We start from the raw sequence: 19,915 nt of genomic DNA, 5'->3' as shown, positions 1-19,915 counted from the left end.
CCACCTTATCCTCTGTACCCGTGCCTACAGATTCTGTATCTCAGGTCTGTCAGAGCAGCGTATCGCTTGAAGTTTGTGAGCGAGAAACAGTTTCTGATCTGCACTAGCACATTATCACTGGGGTGTAAAAATGCCTTCAGTCTGTACACCACAAGCTCAGCTAAAGGGGGGGGGGGGGGGGGGGGGGGGGGAAGACATTAGCACAAAAGGTTCACAGTTGACGGCATGCAGATTTGCTGACGCCTGTAATAAAATAAGGCCAGCCGGGTGTGCAGGAGTTGACATTGCATATAGGTGTACTGCCGGGCATCTGCATAAAGACGCTCTGACTCTGCCAGCAGCCATCATGGCCTCGACAGATTAGAAATTGTGTGTGTAAGGATTCACCGCAAATAATGAGAAATGAGTTTTAAATTGTAGCTCAGGCACTGCAAAAAAATGGGCCCTGTCAATATGTGGTGCATGTGATGCAAAGAGGGGAGGTGGAGGCGGGAGCGTGTTAGAGGATTTAGGGTAGAGAGAGATAGGGAGAAGGAGAGGGAGAGAATGAGGGATCAGGGGATGACTTTGTTTTGGTTTACTGCTTATTACCATCATAATCCTTTGTCCTGTTTTCCACTCTGCAGTCCGGGCACACCTCTCGCCTCGTCTCTGCGTTAGACACTGTGATTGCCTTGTATTTAAGAAGCCTTCTGTGAGCCTCTGTTCCGACAAATGCTTTTCCAATACCAATCACAGCTGAGTGCACCTCATTTGAATCTGTGAAAGGGGTTTTGATTCCATCAGCAGAATGCTCCTCCAAGCGCGGAACAGGCCATTCAATACTGTGGCAACGTGTGAAAGCCTGAATATTCTCACCTAGTGTATGCATGCACTGTAAAGAGTTCGGGCGACGGCTGCCGAGCTTCTCCAAACCGTGTTGTTCATTAATCCCCCTTTTATTCTCCACATAGGGCATCATTAGCTCTTCTCCTTTGTGGTTTTGGAAACTGTAAGCTGTGCTTCATGCGACATTCAAACGAGTGATGAAACAGAAGTGTTTTTACCGGTCGTAAACCTCGATGAGGAGTGAAAAAGGACTCATTGTACACACAGTTTGATGGTGTTTATGCCACCTGGACAACCTCTAATGTGTTAACATACATTAAGTGTATTTGTATTTAACTGCAACTGACTGCGTGTGGTACAGACCAGCTGCTCATATCTCCACTGCAGCAGCTTGTTGACCTTCAAACTTATCAGTGCATATCTTTTGTCAGAGCAATTGCCTGCCTTTTGGTCTGTGAGGAGTTTGGATAATGCATCCAAATTAAAATCTTTTGTAAATCCCATTGCTTGATTGCTTTTGAGCCACTGAGAGTTGTTCAACATTAATGGTGAAGGACTTCCTGATTCCCAAAGTCATTTTCTCTTCATTATTCAGGCATGTATTAGCACCTCTTGTTTTTCCTCAGAGATAACACCCTCCTGCTAAACTGCCTGATACAACACAGTTAGCTCAGGAGACAAACAGGTCATGCGCATCCTCTTATGTGCGTCACGGTGTCCCCAGTGCAGGGATCAAATCTAAGTTGGGCACTTTATGAGTGCGGCTCGAACTAAAGGTAGCTCCCAAGATAACAAAACATCTTTTTAATATCGTAACCAAATGTGTTGGTTATTTGTAGATGTTAGGGTAGGGTTAGGTAAATAAGTAGATGGAGAGCTAAAACAGGCCAAACTAGAGTTAGTAGTTGTAAGCCTGAGCCTATTAGACAAGTTACAGTTTACATTAATGTTACATCCATGACCAATTATAGAATATTCAACATTTGAGTGTCAATGTCATCATTTGCACATATATTCTTGAGTTATGGTCAAAGTAGGGGTTGTTACTTGCACTGCTTTACTTCTATTTCCTCTTGCATGATTTCTCATTATGTAAATTTATGTTTGGAGGAGCCTGGGACTTAATATTTTCATTGCCAAAACTACGCTTTAGCTATTGTGCACATGCAAAGATAAAGCCTTTAAATCAAATCCTACTCAGTTCATCATTCTGTCCAAGTGGAGGCCTTTTGTAAGTTTGAAAACACTCCTGTAAAGGTTTCCCATAGATTATATATCCTTAAGAATGAGACGAATGAACAGACGGGAGGACAAAGCCAAAAATATGACGGCCTCAGCTACTGAAGGCATAATAATGAAAGTTATAATCCAGCACAAGCTATTACCATACGTTGAGGAGTTTTTAGCCACCTGCTGTGCATGGATGTAGCATGTCGTCCACATATAGCAACAATAGGTTGCCTGCCGTCATTATATATCTGTGTGAAGACGCTGAAAGAAAGAAAAAGGAAAATACAGTACGCAAAAGAGAGTATGCACATGATGTCGCTGTATGTGTGGATACCAGGGTCGCTTCCCCCATGTGTGGCAAACACAGCAGTCAGCATTTGCTCTCATGCATTCACATGAAGAAAATAGCTAAAATGTTTGGTTTTTTTAAACGCAATTTGCAATGGACTGAACAAACAGATTGTGAGGAAGTCATGCAGAAGTTTCTACCAACTGCCTAAGGCTATGGAAAAGAAGCCGTGTGAAGTGATCATCTCTGAAAGGCTGTGTAACACAAACTAACCCAGCATTGTTCTCTAAATGGAGCATAATGAAATCAAATTATCTTTTTTAAATTGTCCCACAGACAACCAGATGTTCTTTGAACTCCATGTTGTTTTGATTAGGCAGAAAGATCCTGCAATTGTGTCTATGCTTTCAGGATCTGTGCAAGTGTTCAGACATGCCAGAGTTCTTCAAAATAAAAGCGTAACAAATATTAATAGCGAACAACAAAATAAATACTGTTTCAGTGGGAAAGTCTTCACGCCTGGCTGTTTTTTTATTATCGTTTCTCATACAAAGAAAATAAGCAAAGTGACTAAAGAAAAAATAATTGCCCAGTGCCTAGGTGGTATTTAAGTGTTTGTATTCAAAAGGCAAGCATGTTTAACAAAGTAACTCTACATTTCATTGCCCACAGACCACTCTGGAGTACCTGATCAGAAATGTGTTGTATCTTCCTTGTATTGCAGCTCTATCATTCATAGCAGCGGTACAGAGTTTGAGACATGTGATATATAAGGATAATACCCTTTGAATCAAAGTGTTCATAAATGTAACAACATGTTGTACAAAACAATAGCAAACCAAGTAAAGAGTGATGGACGAAGCGAGGAATTAAGGAATGTGAAAAACATTCTCAAAGCTACTGGCAATACAAGTCGACAAAACCATGGAAGTGATTACGCTGAATGACTTTAAGCATCCTTCTCCCACCACTTTGTTTTCATTTTGGAGGCAATCTGCAGTTTGATGCTTAAATACATCTGAAGCATTGATAAACATGGCTGTAGCCCCTCAGTAGATGTAGTTAGAGAAATCCAGTTGTATTGAAAACATGGTTTATTACCACCTGACCAGATATTAAGGAGCGAAAATGAGTATTGAATTGAAATACTGTATTATAGAAATTAAGTGTGTAAGGGTGTTTGTTAATCTGGGTATTCAGAAAAGGTCCTTCATATTAGATCATATTTAAGGTCTAGCTTAAATGTTGCCATCCAAACATACATTGAACATACAGTACCACACATCTTAGTTACACTCTCCAGCAGATAAAGTTTGCCTGTTATATTTACTCGTCAATATGCTGAAAAAACACATCAAAAACAGGAACCCATCCAACTAGGGAGTCGAAACAATGAAAATCCAACGAACCAAAATGAAATGTCAGTGTGGTACAAATACAATATCTGTCAACTGCATTAATTTTTCTGTTATATCAAACACAATTTCATGGTTGACATGGTGGAAGAGGATTAACAGCTCATTTATATACCTTTAAAGGAAACACAGACTGCTAATGCTGGAGCTTCTAATCCTCCCAACTCTCGGGGCATGGATGTGTTCAGTCTGCTAGTTTGACTCAGAGTGTGCTGCTGGCCTGGATAGCTGATGACTAAAGCAGTGAGTGAGGAAGTGCAAAGGCTACAGGGAAATCAGGAGTCGCTGTACCCAGCAGCTAAGAGAGGGACTTGACGGTGTCAAAGGAGTGTGTACTGTGGGGGTAACAATACTAATGGCACTTCTTTTGCATTATGATAATTGCCAAGACAAAATTGCCACCTAATTTCTGCCTGTTTCTAATTATTGAGCTCTTCAATGCAAGCAGGCAGTGGGAGCAGAGCATTGGCAGGCAATTAAACTCCTGCAATTATGGCTCTATTGTAAAGCACAGCTTTACCAAGGATTTGTAGGGCAGAGAGTGATTGCTCTCTGATGCAATTAAATACAGAATAAATCCGGCGTGGACCTGTGAACGGATATTTTAAAAGTTCACTGCTATGTTTTCTAACAACCATTCACCATCCAAAAAAAAACCTGAAACAACTCTGTTAAGGAGGTCATTTGCCAAAAGAGCCACACCTACTGAGCCATAGCCACACGTCTGTTACAACATCCCTACTGGATGCACATGCATGCCATCAAACCACTCTCACTGTGGATCCCAAATGAAAAAAAGACAACCATTTGCATAGAGAGCATTTCCAGGGAGGCATGCTGGTTAGGATTAGTGCTCCTCTTCCTCTAGCGTGTCGGAGTGAGCAGTGACCCGATGCAAATGTGTGCGCTAGGAAGTTTAGAGCTATGAACTGTGGGATACAGAGGAGCGTGGCCATCTGGAAACTCAGTGACAGGAAGGTGTTTATGAGAGACTGGGGGGAACAGAGAGCCACAACCTATTTTGTATCATTTTGTTGTACAGAAGCCACTGATCCAGTGCAGTGTTGTTAAAAGGCAGGTTTTGGACCCAAAGGAGGCAGATTTAAATTAGTCAATAAATTGGTTTCAGGGAAAATAATATCCAAAGCTCAAATAGAAGACAAGAAAATAAGCATAGATTATAAAGTGGATATTTAAAAATACAAAATGTTCTGCCGGATCCGGCTACAGAAAATACATTAGCAGTAGAGGGGAATGAAATACGTTGGTTTAAAATACAAAACTCAAGGCCAATGTCGCAACATCATCACCCACTAAATGACCAGTCAGTCATTGACGAATTTGGCGTTCATAGAGCTTGTCTTGCCTTGCAAAAATGAGCAGTAGCACTGCTGACAAAGAACCGCTAACCTTGGAGACATATGGTAATCCAGCAGCATTAGAAAGTGTTCACTTTGCATTACGGGTAACAAATATAACTCTGATAAGGCTGGAGGAGAATAATCTGTAAACAGGGAGACTTCCATCCAAGGAGATACAATTATAAAGAGCAATATTTGAGAATATGCATGCATTGTTTACTTTGAATCCCTTGAGGGCATGTAGGCAATTTGAATATGACACAGGGAAAAGCTGACTCTGCTAGAAAGATTGGAAACTACTACATAAAAAGATGGATTCACATTGAATGGATATTACTGTAAAACGGGGGAAAAGGCACCTGCAAAAAAGAATTTCTGATTATGTAAAGCTCATGTTCAGGGTCACAGAAGATTTTTTTTTTTACAGACTGAAATACCTTTACAGAGAAGACAGACAAAGATTGAAGAAAATAGCTGTTTGGACAAGATAGGAAGTAGACCAGGTACTTACTTACAGGTACGTTATTGGTTTAATGCATGCATACTTTACATCCATCGGATTCCATAAACACATGGAACCAACATCAGCTGTGTTTTATGGTTGTCTTTGATGTTGATACTTACTATTTTGATATCCTGTTCTCCTCGTTATGACGAACAGCATTATGTTCCCAAAATTGAAAGCTACAAATACTTGCTCGAAGGCATTCATTTTTTATTTTTTTCATTTGTTTCATTAAGTCTTGACATAATTGATCAAAAATGTTCTTTAAAGTCCATTAAGTTTTAGCCCGAGGCCAAGCAAAACAGGCACACTAAACATAAATGTGATTATCAACTGCTGCTGCTAATTTAAATAAGAGACAGTGCTGTTAATCAAACTGTGTAGAATAATAAAACTGAACGTGTGGATCAACAGGGTTCAGCTCCGCCCTATTCAATTACATGTTGAACAAAAAAAAAGGCAAACTTTAATATCATTGTGAGACTTCAGAAACATCAATATAGTTTGGTGTGAGAGCTTTGCAAAGCTGTAAAGGTGATGAAGCTAAAGACAGCCTTTTCATTGACAGGCCTCATAAATCAAGAGTTGCCACGTCGGATTTCTCCCCTAACGTATGCTCCCACCTTTCCACATTCTTGCTAAGCAATTCCAAGTGCAAACAACTTTTTCTCCTTATCATTTCTGATAGTGTTGCATATTTTACCCACCACTCCTCTTTTATGCCTTTCGCTCCTCTCTCATGTCCCTTTTTCACAAGCATCTTCAGTGAAAGTTTCCCGCCACTGTGTCTGACACATCTGCATTGCAGTGCCAAAGGGAAAGCTGCGACTGGAGGGAAGAGATGTGACGACTGGCTTGAGACAGAGATGCAGACCGCAAATATAGGGGAAAAGAATGAAGAGGTCTGACCTGTCATTTACAAAAGTAATGGATGCATGAGTGACGGGATAACATCACTTCACGCATCATTTGGTACATTACACCAACGTTGTATTTTTCTACATTTGACAGAAAAAACATACCCATTTAAACGTCCAAAAATCTAATACAAACAACCATTTGCACCTCAAAGTGCTGTCACAGGGAAATCACAGAGAGGGTCATCCACCCCCACCTCCCTCCGAGGCTCGAGCCTCCCTGTTATTAATGGCGTCATCATTTTTCCTCTGCTCACTCTATTTCCCTTCTGATAGCGGGGCCTGCTTCATCGTGTTCTGCCATGTTTCTGTAATTGCTCCAACAGCCTGCCTTATGCTGAGCATATAGTTTTTCTGTGAGTGTGTGTGTGTGTGCCCATCCAGTAGGCGTGTGCATCTTTGTGTGTGCATATGCATGCGTGTGTGTTGCTCTATCCCCCCACCAGGGCCAGCTGTGAGTTTGTGGGCCAGAACCGAGCCGCGGGCAAGCTCCACACGGAGCAAAATGACAGCCTCCAGGCCACCATTGGTTGATGACCGTGAAAACACTTGCGGTTAACGTAAAGTGAGCGACCGGCTGTCAGTGAGGCACGCCGCTTATGTGCAGCCCTGACAACAGCACAACGAGCCCCTCCACATCGAGACTCTGCAATGCTGCAACAAACAACAAAGACAGGACAGCCCTACAATTCATAACAACAACCAATTCAGACATCTAAAGTACATAGCAAAGAGCGGGAGCAGCAAGACACAACCTCTACTATGTATTTGTCACAGTCTTTCCGAATAAATGGGTTTTCTTTACTTTAATTCTGGTGGGCAGAAGTGAAAGCTGGAGGGGGTTATCGAGGGAAGAAAGGGAAGCTAGTGTACGGGAGAGAATGCCAAGATTGTCACAGATGCCAGCCAAGGTCGGATAAAGTGAGGAGTAAGTGCTTAGAGAGCTACAGGAGCAGAGGCCATCTCTGTGGAGGAGGTGTGAAGGAGTGAGTGACCAGGCATGAGCGCCGCTGCCTCTACCCATCATTAAATGAAGCCACTTAAAGGAAAAAGGCTCTGTTCTAAAAAGGTCAATACACCGCACTTCTGCAAAGCACTGATGGTTTTATTTAGCCATCTGGAGAATAGTTTTGTCTTTGATGGAGACACAAAAACTTTGGTAGACATTTCACTCAATCCCGCCAGCATTCACTCATTCCTGAAGATAAACCGAGAAGCAATAAATGATGTGACAACGTCGCAGCGTAAGGAGGGATGATTACAGAGCAGCTATTATCATCAATTTAAACCTCTCTGTGGTTAAATCAGACTTTTTTAACCCCCTGTATTTTCTGCTCGTTCACTCTCGCTGTAACCCTGAACACACACATGCGTGCACACACACAAACACACTTTATTATGCAGTAACATTACCAGATCCCCTTAGGCAGCTGTGCATCTCTGTATGACTGATGAGGGTAATTTCTCCCAAACAACAGAATGATCACTTTGGTGGTGTGCGCTACAGACCCCCCTGTCCTCCCCCCCATCTTCCTTCTCTCCCGTTTTTCTTTTTAGCTAACAAAAAACACAAGAAAAAGACAGATATTTGTCACTATGTCTCCTGCAGTGTCTTGAATGACTCGGGAGATAAATGGCTTCCCCATCCCATACATACAAATTAAAGAAGAGAGTTAATCATTCCTTGGATCAGATCAATCTATTGATTCTGCCGAGCCGATACCCAGTCAAACTCTGTTAATAAAATACTTTCAAATCCAGTTTACCATTTTACCAGTTGGATTTAGGACATGTGGGGGCTTTTTACTTGTTTTTTCCTTGATTACCATAGGGATCCAATATAATACACATGCCATTGTGAATTAGCCTCACAGTAAGGCAGAGCCACAGTGAGTTTATACAGGCTGTGTACTACTGTGCAGCGTGAGATATACTGAGCAGAGAGTAGTTAGGACTGTCTGCCTCTCTGTCTCGGCCTCATAGGTTCAGCCTCAGTGGGCTGTCTTTACCTATTCTCCCATCTGTCAGTCACACACAAAAACAAATCCACCTGTCGGCCGGGAGACTGGGCTGAACGGGGCGAAGCCACAGCTGTCTGGGCCCGACTCGGTGCAGAATGGAGCGGGCCAGCGCCCTCCACTGGTGATGGAAAGCCCATTAAGATGCTTATTACCCCACCTGTCAGCCCCATCTCCTCACCTGCAAAGATACAGCAGTCTAATGAAGACAGTCACTTTTAATACAGCACCTTAAACATGGAAGTCACACCTCTGTGCGTTTTGTGGTCCTGGTGTCCTTGATCACAAGGGCTCTCCAGCCCTTGAAACAATATAACAATTCAAGCGTTGAGAGACAGGCATTCTTACCGTGCCACTTGATTGCCTCAACAATGAAGCTATTAATGCTGCATTATGTAAATTGTAATAGTCACAAACATCTAATAGGATAAAGGCTAAGTACAGTGCAATTTAATGCTGGTGACTTTCAGTGGCTCTTTGAAGGATGTTTTCAATTATAACAGAGCTAATTTAATTCATTGTTTCGTAGCTGAAAATGCATTTTTAAAGCTTGACTGAATCTCTATTTCAGAACTCAGGTTTAATCAGTCATGTACATTGAACACTGGAACGTCCTCTAAAGAGATTGACAAAGTTGCCGGGGATCTGCGTTCTAGGTTTTAAAGGGACAAAGTAAGCCTGCACTTCTCGTTTTCCTCAGACGGCAGGCTTCAGTCGTGGAGGGGAGGGTGTTCATCTAAAAGATGAAAAGACCTGCGCCTTTAAGAGGGCTGTCTCCCCTTTCCCTCATGCTCCCCCTCAACCACACAGACACTCCTCCTGTGAGCATTTGTGAGGCAGCTCCTGTCCCTTATGTCTCTTTGTGGGGAACAGAACAGACTTCCCACAGCATCACTGGAAACAAGACAGAGCTCTAGGGAGGACACCCCAGGTGCAGACCTCCGTGCAGCCCTGGCCTCTACTGTGGATGCCAAGATGAGCACAAGGAGAGGAGACGCAGACCAACTCAAGCTGGAGTAAAAACAACCTGAGGTCCAAAACAGGAGAAGGACTTTAACAGCTGGAAAAGAAGTCAATTTTGAGTTAAAGGCGACATGATCAGCTGGTAAAAATCAACAGCGCTGGACTGGATCACTGAGAGAAAGGTGGAGTCTTAATTTGAGCTTTTAGTTTTCCTTTAGAAAAGTTTTGTTTCAGAAGAATCAACAAAGTACTCCATATGACGATTAAGGATAAAAGCACCATAGGAAATATATGCAATCGACGGAAAGAGAATAATTTATCTATTTTATTTTTGATCCATCTCCAGGGCAATTTTAAATTGATGGTATGAAATTGAGATACTCTTTAAAGAACATCTTCAATGGTCCCGACTGTGCTCTTAATTCAGCAGCCGGGCGTTTATCTTATTTCTCCAGCTCTTTCTGAGAGGGAGCTTTAAAGACTTCATTGATAGTGCTCGTGGGGAGCGGTTAATAATTCTTATGTGAAGTCTTGAAACTTTACAGCTATTGACTGGAGGTAGAGGAAAGTGCTACATGCATGAGAAAATTATGATGAGCTGTTTTCCATGTGGGGAGAGCGTGATTCGGGACTAACATTGCGTCGGAGCATTGAAGACAGAAGACATGTTCACCGGGTGCGGAATGATCGCTGGCCAGAACCCGTACCTGATCAGAGACGCTGTCAGGCCCCTTCCCGGACTAGAGGTGAGCCGCCCGATCCAAATTGAGAATGGGGTACCTTCAGGGAGCTGCCCCGTATACCATAACCAGATTTATAGCAATGCCGTCCAGCCGGCAGTGATCAACAATGTTTCTAGCCCGCTGAAGCCCATGCCAGTGCCAGTCCCTCCCGCTGCACTCAAACTAGGACAGGAAGGGTTTAAGAAAGTCTGCCGAACTGAGGAGGATAGCCCCTGCCCGTTTCCAGGACTGGCCTCTGGGGTGCTGGAGATGCGCGTGAAGGAGGGAAGTAAGATCCGCAACTTAATGGGATTTGCCATGACACGGATGCAGGGAGAGAAGGGCATAAGTGGGGGATGTGTGAGCGATGGTGGGCTCAGGCAGGTGGTCTTCACCGGGTCAGGCCGCGCCGTCACCAAGACCATCACTTGTGCTGAGATCATGAAACGAAAAGTGGGCTCTCTGCACCAGCTGACCAAGCTGCAGTACAAGGTGGTGAAAGAAGTGTGGGAGAGCAGCGAGGGGGGGGCATCGGAAATGACGGTGCACAGGACCGTGCCCTCCATTAGCATCCTTCTTTCCAAAGACCCGCTGGATCCCCAGGAACCGGGCTATCAGCCTCCAGAGACTCTCGGTGCATTGTGGGAGGAGAGAGAGGCTGTTGAATCCGCCCCGCAGACACCATGCAAGAGAACTCTTGGACCTTTGCCATACAGCAGTTTCCCTCACTGTAAGAGAGTGTGTTTGGGGGAAGGAGTCTCAGTCCACGCTCCTCACTGACTGGCTGAACTGGTGTCAAACAGTGGAGAGGATTGTATCAGAGGAGTTCATTTGGCGCTGCCCTCCACTCAAGCACAATGCTGAGACAATCAGAACACTCACTCAGACAGAACAGTGCTTTCTCAGAAGAACTGAGTACCTATTCCAGCCTCCAGAGGTCAGTTTGACTGGGACTCGAAAGCTTGCCTCTGTACACACAGCATTTAAGGGAAGTGTTTCGAGGCACATCCAACATGGTCTCTCACATAATAGTGATGTGTGCTACCGTGCTATCAAATCTCTGACAGATCCACATCCCATTACACACCAACAAAAGAGAAAGCCATGAATTGCACAGGTTCTAGATTCCTGCTTGCAGTAAACTACACATTTTGTTAGCTTCATGTTGCAATCATTTTTATTCCTCCATGCTCTTAAGTGTGGCTTTTAAAAATACACAAGGTATATCAAAGTGTATAAAATACAAAAGTTTAAAGCCATTGATGGTATGACAAATGCAAAACATACCAAGTTTATTTGTGGGATATATTAACTCTTATGAAAACAGAATTAAATAAATTGTTTTTTTTCCAATGGAAATGTTGTTTTGTATTTAATCTTTCTTGCTCGCTCATCATGGAATTCGCAATGCTCTGATTGAACAGAAAATCACAGCGTGCTGATCATTTGATAAGAATAACAGCAGTGAAATTTGTCTGTAGAAAAAGCTGATTTAATGACAAAGCTGTTGATAAGGCACAGCTCCTAAACCAACCCGGCCTGACAGAAATGCCTCGGGAAGAAATACAGGCAAAGATTATCATTAAGATAACAACATAACATCACACAACACAGTGGAGAAAAGGATTAAAACTAGGCTTGACAGAGCTTCGCACTACACTGTTCCTGTAAAATATATGAAACCGAGGCAACACAATATCTCTTCCTTTCAGTGAATAGGCCTACCCACCCACCATATCTATTGTATAGTACAGTATATATCTTCCTCTATACTCTCCCTTTTATGAACAAAAATAAACAACAATGAGGTCTTGAGTTTTCACAGCAACATTATAAAGTTAGTTGACTGACATTATTAATTAGATGGTTGCAGAGTTTGACAGATTTCATGCATTGCCTGTGGATTTTCACACCATTTAGATACCCTTTTAGTTGCAAAAAAAAAAAAGGTACTGCTGAGTGATTGCTGAAGCTTAACTGAATGCTGCCGACATCTTTGGCAATTGGATCAAATTAAACTGCATGCAGTATGCACAGCGCGAGAAAGAAAAAACAAAACACAGCTTGCAGCACCCCTATTTCATTTTATGGGTTAAAGATTTCTACATATACTTCTTAAAAAGTTGTCGTAAACATTAAAGACTAAATAAACCTTCCAGAGAATTGTTTGATTCAAGTAGTTATAGGAGCTTTTTCCACTTAATCAACCATGTCTTCTGGGGATAATAACTTAGACAAGTGGAACCTTGTCTGAGGCTTTTACTGTTGATCTTAATGAAAATCTGCAAACGCAGATGTCTGCCTCCTGAAGTAAATTAATCAAAGTGACTATTAACTGCGGAGAATTCGGTTACAGCTTCAAAATGGGTGAGAAAAGGAGAGTTCACTTCTCTGGAATCAGCGTTCAAATTCGTCTTTCAAAAGAATACAAATCGTAATATTTCATATAATGGTCAGCCCAAATTTAACAGTCTAAGGCGGACACAGTGATTAACCTCCCTCTCGATCCCATTAAATGAATCAGAGCACAGCCGAGCACTCAAGGTTGAATAAGAAATGCTGCGACTGCAATACAGCACATATGTAGCAAACTGTGTGTCCTCGAGACTGCTGGAAGGTTATCACTCCAGGTCGTTGTTATCACAGAGTTAACAGCTTTCACCCAAGAGCCTTTGGGACAGTCAGTCTGCGATGCGGGTCAAACAGATAATACCTCTATAAGTAAATTTCAAATCGACCTGCATCTGTTATCAAGCATTAAGAATTCTGGGCCAAGTGTAAAATGCAGTAGGGGTAATTACGGATAACGGCAAAGCGTACCTGAGTGAAGGAATAGATAAAACATACTGACAAAAGCATTATCCCCAGCTAAATCCATTGTGGCTGGCACGAAATAGCATGCTGGAGGAGTCAACAAGGTGCATTATAGGAGTGTGGACAAGGTTATTCACAAGCTGGGAATCCATTTTGCCAATATTCTTTGTTTTCAAAGATGTAGTCAAGGTGGATATAAAGGATATAAAAAGGCACGGGCCTGAAATTCACCATTGGTTTACTTTGTATTTTATACCGCCAGTAGATTTAGAGTGTGTCAAATGTTTCAAACACCTCGGAGGAAAGCGGGTAAGGTCTTGATTGCCCTCACTTTCATCCATGAAGGAGATAAACATAAAGATTGTTTGGGTTGGAGCAACTCCAGAGACTAGGGATGCTTATTTCCCCCCACTGAGTATGACAAACAATTTCAGTAAAAGAATACATTATTATTGTGTGGTTGTTGTTAAGGCAGCGGCTGTATAAGCTATTTAACTGCAGACTGGGTGACATTGTTTTAAATGACAATGCAAAGCAATATTTTTACTTTATATCTGAAGTAGTTATTTAGTTTTTAACTCATTAATAAAGAACAGTTTTGTTGAGACTGAGCAATCACAGTTATCTATAGTGGTGGGGACAACAGAACCATTCTGTTTACCAAAGCCAATAACTACATGAAGTGAATGTGAATGAATTCATTCTGAAGTTAACATAATGAAAGTGTTGGCACTCTATTTTTCTCTTCTCCGCCGCTGCAGCAGATGAGAGTGAGGTCTCTGGGATGGTGTGGGAGTTCGCTATCTCCCAGCCTCCAGATGGCTCCGTCTTCTCTTATCTAGAAGAATGGGTGCTGCCTCAATTTTTCAACTCGCCTTATCTGGAAATTCTTTAAATTGAATATTTACTGGGCCTATGTTTTCTGCCTATGTTAGCCCTCTGAAGTTGACATTCCTCTTCTTGTCGCAACGGGCCGAAAGGTTTTTGTCACACATACACTCCCTTTGTCTGCCTTGTCAAGTAATGGGGCAGTGATTGATTATGTGATTGTCAGGAGAGAATGGAAGGTTAAGCAGTTAAGCAGAGAGCAGCGGAGACATATTAACGAATGGCCATAGAGGGAATATGTTTTACAATAGAGAGACGTACATTACCCAAACATGACATCAGGCAGACCTCCATTTTATGTCAGGAGTAAAATAGAGCGAATTAATCACTTCCCAACAGTCCATTGTTTCCTGCACTAAAGGTTAAGAGAACACTTAAGCAGCTATTGAAAACATCTTATTGCAATATGACTGGCTGTGGTCTATCTGCATAAACAAGCCGTGCCACAGCTACTCCCTGGTAAGTGTTTGGAAATGTCTTTTCAAAACCATTTTGAGAAATGCCTCCATGTTGGATTAATCAGCAGAGCCGAGGATGTAATTGCTGTGCTGGAGTCAAAGCTGTAAGAGCAGATAATGAACACGGACTAGAGGGCTGCCAGAAATGAGAAGTTCAGGGACCAAAATGTCTTCAGCAGCCTTTCAAAAGCCCTTATAGAAAATGAGGGCACACTGTATTTTCATTAAACACAGAAAATTAAAAAGAAATCACCTATGACTCAGTGGTTACTAACATGGAATTGTAATGACCTGTGCATTGTGGTGTTTGAACTCAAAAAGAAAATGGCAAAACATGAATGAGATGTTCTTTAGGGCTTTTCTCAAGCTATTTAAAAACCTTTGCATGGTCTGATGTATAGTTACATGTATACGTCTGTGATGACTGTTTTGAAATAAAAATAATTAAGGGATGGGTTTGCAAAATGTGAAGAAAGCCAAAAAGAGTTGTTCTTTTTTTTCTGAGTGTTGCTGCCCTCTGGTGGAGGGATAAGTTCAGAAACACCTCTTAGCTTAAGGATGCTTTTACACTTGACAGAAATGCATGGCACTGTAGAACAGAGGGAATAGATTAGTATCTGCATTTATTTATCATCCTATAACAGCATTTACAACAATAAAATGTGCTGGCTGTGGGCAGCATTATTTTCTTTCAAATAATAAATTACAATCTAAATGCTATCCCATTGAAATGTTGCGTTCTCTTTCTCCTAATTTAATTTCAGCAAGTGTAAATATTGCACCCTTTTATCATCATTACATCCCCCCTCACGTCAATAAGGGATTCAGATTCAATTAGCTTAACCCATTTGAAGCATAAATTAGGTCTTCTAAAAAGTACTAACGATAAACAGCACTGGTACTGGCTGAACTGTGCAGTCTGATATTCGTAAATAAAGATAGTTAAAACGGAGAGACAACCACGGGAGCACATACTGCTGCAACGGGAAAAAATAGCACGTGAAGAAAAAGCACATTAAAAAAAAAGAGTTGCTCTATGACCTCCAAGGTAAAAATCTGCACTTGTACAATGTGGGGGAAATTGATTTTGCTGTGATTAATATGGTGACCGAACGGCTTTAATATACTGGCTGTGTTCAGAGGTGAAAACCAACCAAGTATAAGGTGCAGTGCTCCAGGGATGCATATTAACATTCCTCAGTGTTCTCCTCAGCACTGATAGAGTGATGAACAGCCGCTGCCTCTCGTTGTTATCGCTGTAATTGGATGCCTCTTTCCACTGCGATCAATATATTGTGTTTTCCTTGAAAAGAAGGCACTGTGGTTTTCTTAAGCATATTACCTGAGGAACAGCAAGGGACTTAACATCTCTTTACAGACTACCCAAAAACTATGATGAATACACAAACTAACTGCAAGTATTAGAACTTTTGGGTTTACCAGTTATTAGGGCACAGACTGAATACTTTACCAATGGTAGATTTGAACGATCAATGAACCACGCCTAATATGACCAGAGTGTTTTAATTATTGACATTTTTTTGGTAGAAAATTGTGAAAATCTGACTTTCATTGTACAGCGTATAGTCAGGCCGTATTAGACTTGAGGTAAAAGTATTTTCTTTATTGTGTATTTTCAGTATATCAGAAATACTTTATCCCAAACTGGGAAATGTTTTGATTGCAGCAGCGAAATACAAAAAGAAGAAGCACAACAAATTACAAATAATTAGAACTAAAAATAAAAACAAAAATGAATACAAATGAGAAATATACAAATAATACAGTGACATGGAATATAGAATAACTATAATGTAAATGTACAATGTTAAGTTTCAGGGTGTGCATGTTATGTCCAGTTAACAGAGAGGCTATGTCTGCCAGCCAGAAGGGAGTTATTGCTATTTCAATATGTTTAGCCTATTTTAGTTTTTAATTCTTATGTATCAAGTGTACCGCTTACATACCTTATTGTTTGAGTGATTTGTATGTCATGATGAAGCTGGTGTAACACATACATCTATAAAATACTTTAGCTAGCTTTGTGCAGCTGTCAACACAGACAACATTTATGATTAATGATGATGTTGTTTTTTAAATAAAACAGTATGCAGTCGATAACGAATATGCAAGCCTAATTACATGGCAAGTTAAGTATTTTATAAAAACTGTAAGGTAATAGATTTACCTATTAGATTTAACTATTAAAGGCTCTTGTTGACATGCAGTGAAGCAGTCATTAATAATGTTGCTTTTATAAACTAATTTAAAGTAGCTAAGTTAAAGTTACACAATGGATATCAGTGGTTAAACACCATTGGTCATCCTTTCTTTCCCCAGGACCATTCTAAGTGCATCTCTGTGGTGCCATCTACACGTTCATTTGGGGTTTTAAAGGAAAACATCACTATTTAGAAAAAACATTTTCTAAAGTGGGGTCAGCTGACAGTGACTGTACTCAAATACTTTCCACCAAATTATGAAAAACAAAAACAGCAGCCAGCTACGCAACGTGAGGGATTTTTATCGTCCAATGTTGCCAGACAAATTCTGAACCAAGATCCACAGTACGACTTAATGATTTGGTTAATTTGAATTCAAACAGTGCCAGCTGGGGGTCCACTCCGCACAGTGGGAGGATTGGTAGAGTAATATCAACACAGTTGTGATTACTCCATTGAAGCAGTAGGGTGCTCCAATCAGAACCGAATCAGTACCCTCATTACCGACTACAAGGCCAGATCTCAGTAGGAGAACCACAGAATCAGGCTTAACATCTTCCAACTGAAATTCATTTGTGGCACCCTGATGCTCCCCATCAACTCAGACTAATTTACATTTGCACAATTCACCTCGGACTCATTAAGCACGAGCCCATTTCAGACTTGAAAGCGTGTAAGAGTTGAGTTTGTATTCTGTGGACTGGACCTTGGTATTCAGGGCAAGATGGTAAGATGCAGTGCACTGTATCCGATTTATCTTCCAGGAACGATTCTTGTTAAGGAAAAGCAAAGTAATCTGACCAGGTACATGTACCGCTCCAGTGGAGGGGCACCTGCATTTATTGACACTAAATCTTTAGGTTATCTCGTCTCTTGCAGCAAAAAGAGACAGGTCTGGGCAATATAGATATTATTTAGGCTATATTGTGAAAGACATAGCCTACTATAATATCTTCTTAAATGGTACCTTAGAATAAGTATGCTCTTTTTCTGATTTAAAAAAATCCATTACGGTAAAGAGATGTCATTTTAAGACCAAAACAAACAATTCTAGCTGTTCTGATGTTTTATTTTACAACCTAAGATGATAAACCCACACTACTGATGAGTATTTCAAGAACCTCATTGGATAACTATTTTGTGAAATCACCAATAGTCAATCTTACAATGAATGAAATGTAAAGTTACTACTAAAAATGTAGTGACAACTCATCACACATGATCAATGTTTATATCAGATGCATCTCATGTATTTGCACTTGTGGTTTTGTACAAGACAACAGATATCAGAGAGTAATTGGTCCAATGAGGATATCGGAGTACATTGACGTCATCAAGGATGCACTATGGCGCCACAGCGACCATACTGAGTCCAATGAATGGTAACTATGGTAGGAACTATCATTTCCAGACAGAAATACTGCATGCCACATTAACAGATGTAATGACAAGCATGCCTTTATTATACATGAGAAACTATCATACCACATGCCAAATAGTTGCCATCCTTGTTTTACAACACAAGCACTCCTAAAAGTCCACATGAGCTGTTTGCTATAATGTCACACAACACGCACCGTAACTCCACAGACAAATGCTCTCCTCTCTCCAAAGCAAATCAGAGTACTTCTCATGCAGAAAAAAACAATTATCACAAACACATTAAGAGCTAATGCATTCACCATTCCCAACACAACTCTTAGAAACGATTAAGACCTCCTCCACTGCTGCATGCTAAAGAACCAAACAATGCAATATGTGCCACCTTACAAATATGAGTCAGTATTTGCTGATGTGTAGATGTTAATCAAAGTCAATTGGGGCGATTTATAACCAGCTCACCGCATACCATAATAATCAAAAAGCACCTTACCTCATGATCTTGTTCCTGCCATGTTTGGTTGCAAGCTCCAAATGCCTCTCTGAAACGTGTATGGGTCAAATCCTTCAGGTTTTTGGGATTCCTAAAATTGGCAAACATTGACAATATCAGAAAAAAGGCCCAGCAGAGCATGCACCTCCTGCAGCACCTACACATCTAATGGACTTGGTTTAAAATGTAGAATCGTTTAGTTGTTCACATTGTTTCAACTTGAGTCTTTGCTTAATGTCGTCAGCCTTGTTGTGTATCGATTCATTTATTTACATGTGAAATTTGAGCAAAAAGACCTTTTTAGAGAAGGCGTTTTCCCCATAGGCCTACACCACAGGTGTCCACCATTCAGAGAGCCAATTCAGTAAACTAACTCACTGAACATTATTTAACAACACTCACCCCGGATTTCAGGACTTTGAGATTCCTCAAACTTCTTCAATTCAGCTGTGGAAAAATAAAACGAGTTGTTCTCAAACTTGCTACCATGCGGCAAGAACGACAGCAGGACGGATATGATGTCACCGGCTTGTGGGCATCAGCACAAACAGACGTGTTATTATCAGGTTGATTTATTCAACGCGTTATTGTTTCGTGTTGTTTCACATACGTTTTTATATTTGTGTTCATGTTTTAACTTACTTGTATCACTTACCAAGGTATTGGATTTGCTTCCTTTCCGCCTGCCATGTGTTCGTCCAATTTACCGTAGAAAGTAGAGAGGTCTGGAGATGGATTCTTTTGGACGCAATTTTCTTTTTTTGTACAGTTAATTTTTTTTGTAGGGACATTTCATATTCTTCATATGAAATTGGCTGACTCCAAGCCTAATTTTGAATTTTTTTAGCAAGAATTAACAATGTAGTGCTTACTTTAAAACGGTATGGATCAAAAGGCAATCATTACTAATCGTAAATTTAACAGATATTCATTCTGAAAAATTAAACTGTTTTTTTTCTTTATTTATTCTATGTATTTATGTATTGTATTACTTTATACGTCTACTCCTGATCTTTTTTGTAAACAGAATACATGATGTTCTTGAATAAATTATGGGCATTTGCCAAGACGATTTTGACGGATACAATTGACAACAAACAACTGTTTTTAAAATAATATACATGTGTTTAAACATGAAAAGTACAATAGTATAAATCTAAAACTCTGAAATACGAGGCAGTGCGTGGGCAAATGTCCTTTTATGGTAGCGATAACACTATTTGCCCAACAGATGGCAGAATCAAATCCACAAGTCTCTGTGGTGCTTTCAAAAGCTCCTCGTACATTCTTCGTTCGTGTAGCAACTCGTTGATATAAATAAGTACATGAATGAAACTGCCATTGAAAACTATAACAAATAAATATTTAATGATTGAAAAAGTATCATTGTAATTGCTTGTATAGTGCCACCT

At 40.8% G+C, this 19,915-nt stretch overlaps 1 protein-coding gene and 1 long non-coding RNA gene across 2 annotated transcripts in view; one reads left to right on the top strand and one right to left on the bottom strand.

Annotated features, from left to right (window-relative positions):
• LOC134863472 (uncharacterized) overlaps positions 1-19,030 on the bottom strand; it is a 43,816-nt gene extending 24,786 nt beyond the window's left edge. The window contains exons 1-2 of the long non-coding RNA XR_010165664.1: positions 18,906-19,030; positions 18,504-18,594 (exon numbers count right to left, since the gene is read on the bottom strand). This is a non-coding gene — a long non-coding RNA (uncharacterized LOC134863472). The remainder of the gene's footprint in view (positions 1-18,503; positions 18,595-18,905) is intronic.
• Positions 9,408-11,544, top strand: LOC134863508 (ribonuclease P protein subunit p25-like). Its single transcript, XM_063882064.1, has one exon. It carries the CDS (start codon positions 10,192-10,194, stop codon positions 11,026-11,028), a length of 837 nt encoding a protein of 278 aa, XP_063738134.1. The 5' UTR covers positions 9,408-10,191; the 3' UTR covers positions 11,029-11,544.
• Positions 19,031-19,915: the final 885 nt, after the last annotated feature.

The sequence above is a fragment of the Eleginops maclovinus genome, chromosome 4, assembly GCF_036324505.1.
Source record: "Eleginops maclovinus isolate JMC-PN-2008 ecotype Puerto Natales chromosome 4, JC_Emac_rtc_rv5, whole genome shotgun sequence".
Taxonomy (NCBI): Eukaryota; Metazoa; Chordata; class Actinopteri; order Perciformes; family Eleginopidae; genus Eleginops; species Eleginops maclovinus.
The sequence above is the reverse complement of the archived record's forward strand: the minus strand, read 5'-3'. Positions and strand labels throughout refer to the sequence as shown.

What these genes read in the sequence shown, in the direction of transcription:
- LOC134863508 (XM_063882064.1), top strand. Translation starts at nt 10,192, where the DNA reads ATGTTCACCGGGTGCGGAATGATCGCTGGCCAGAACCCGTACCTGATC.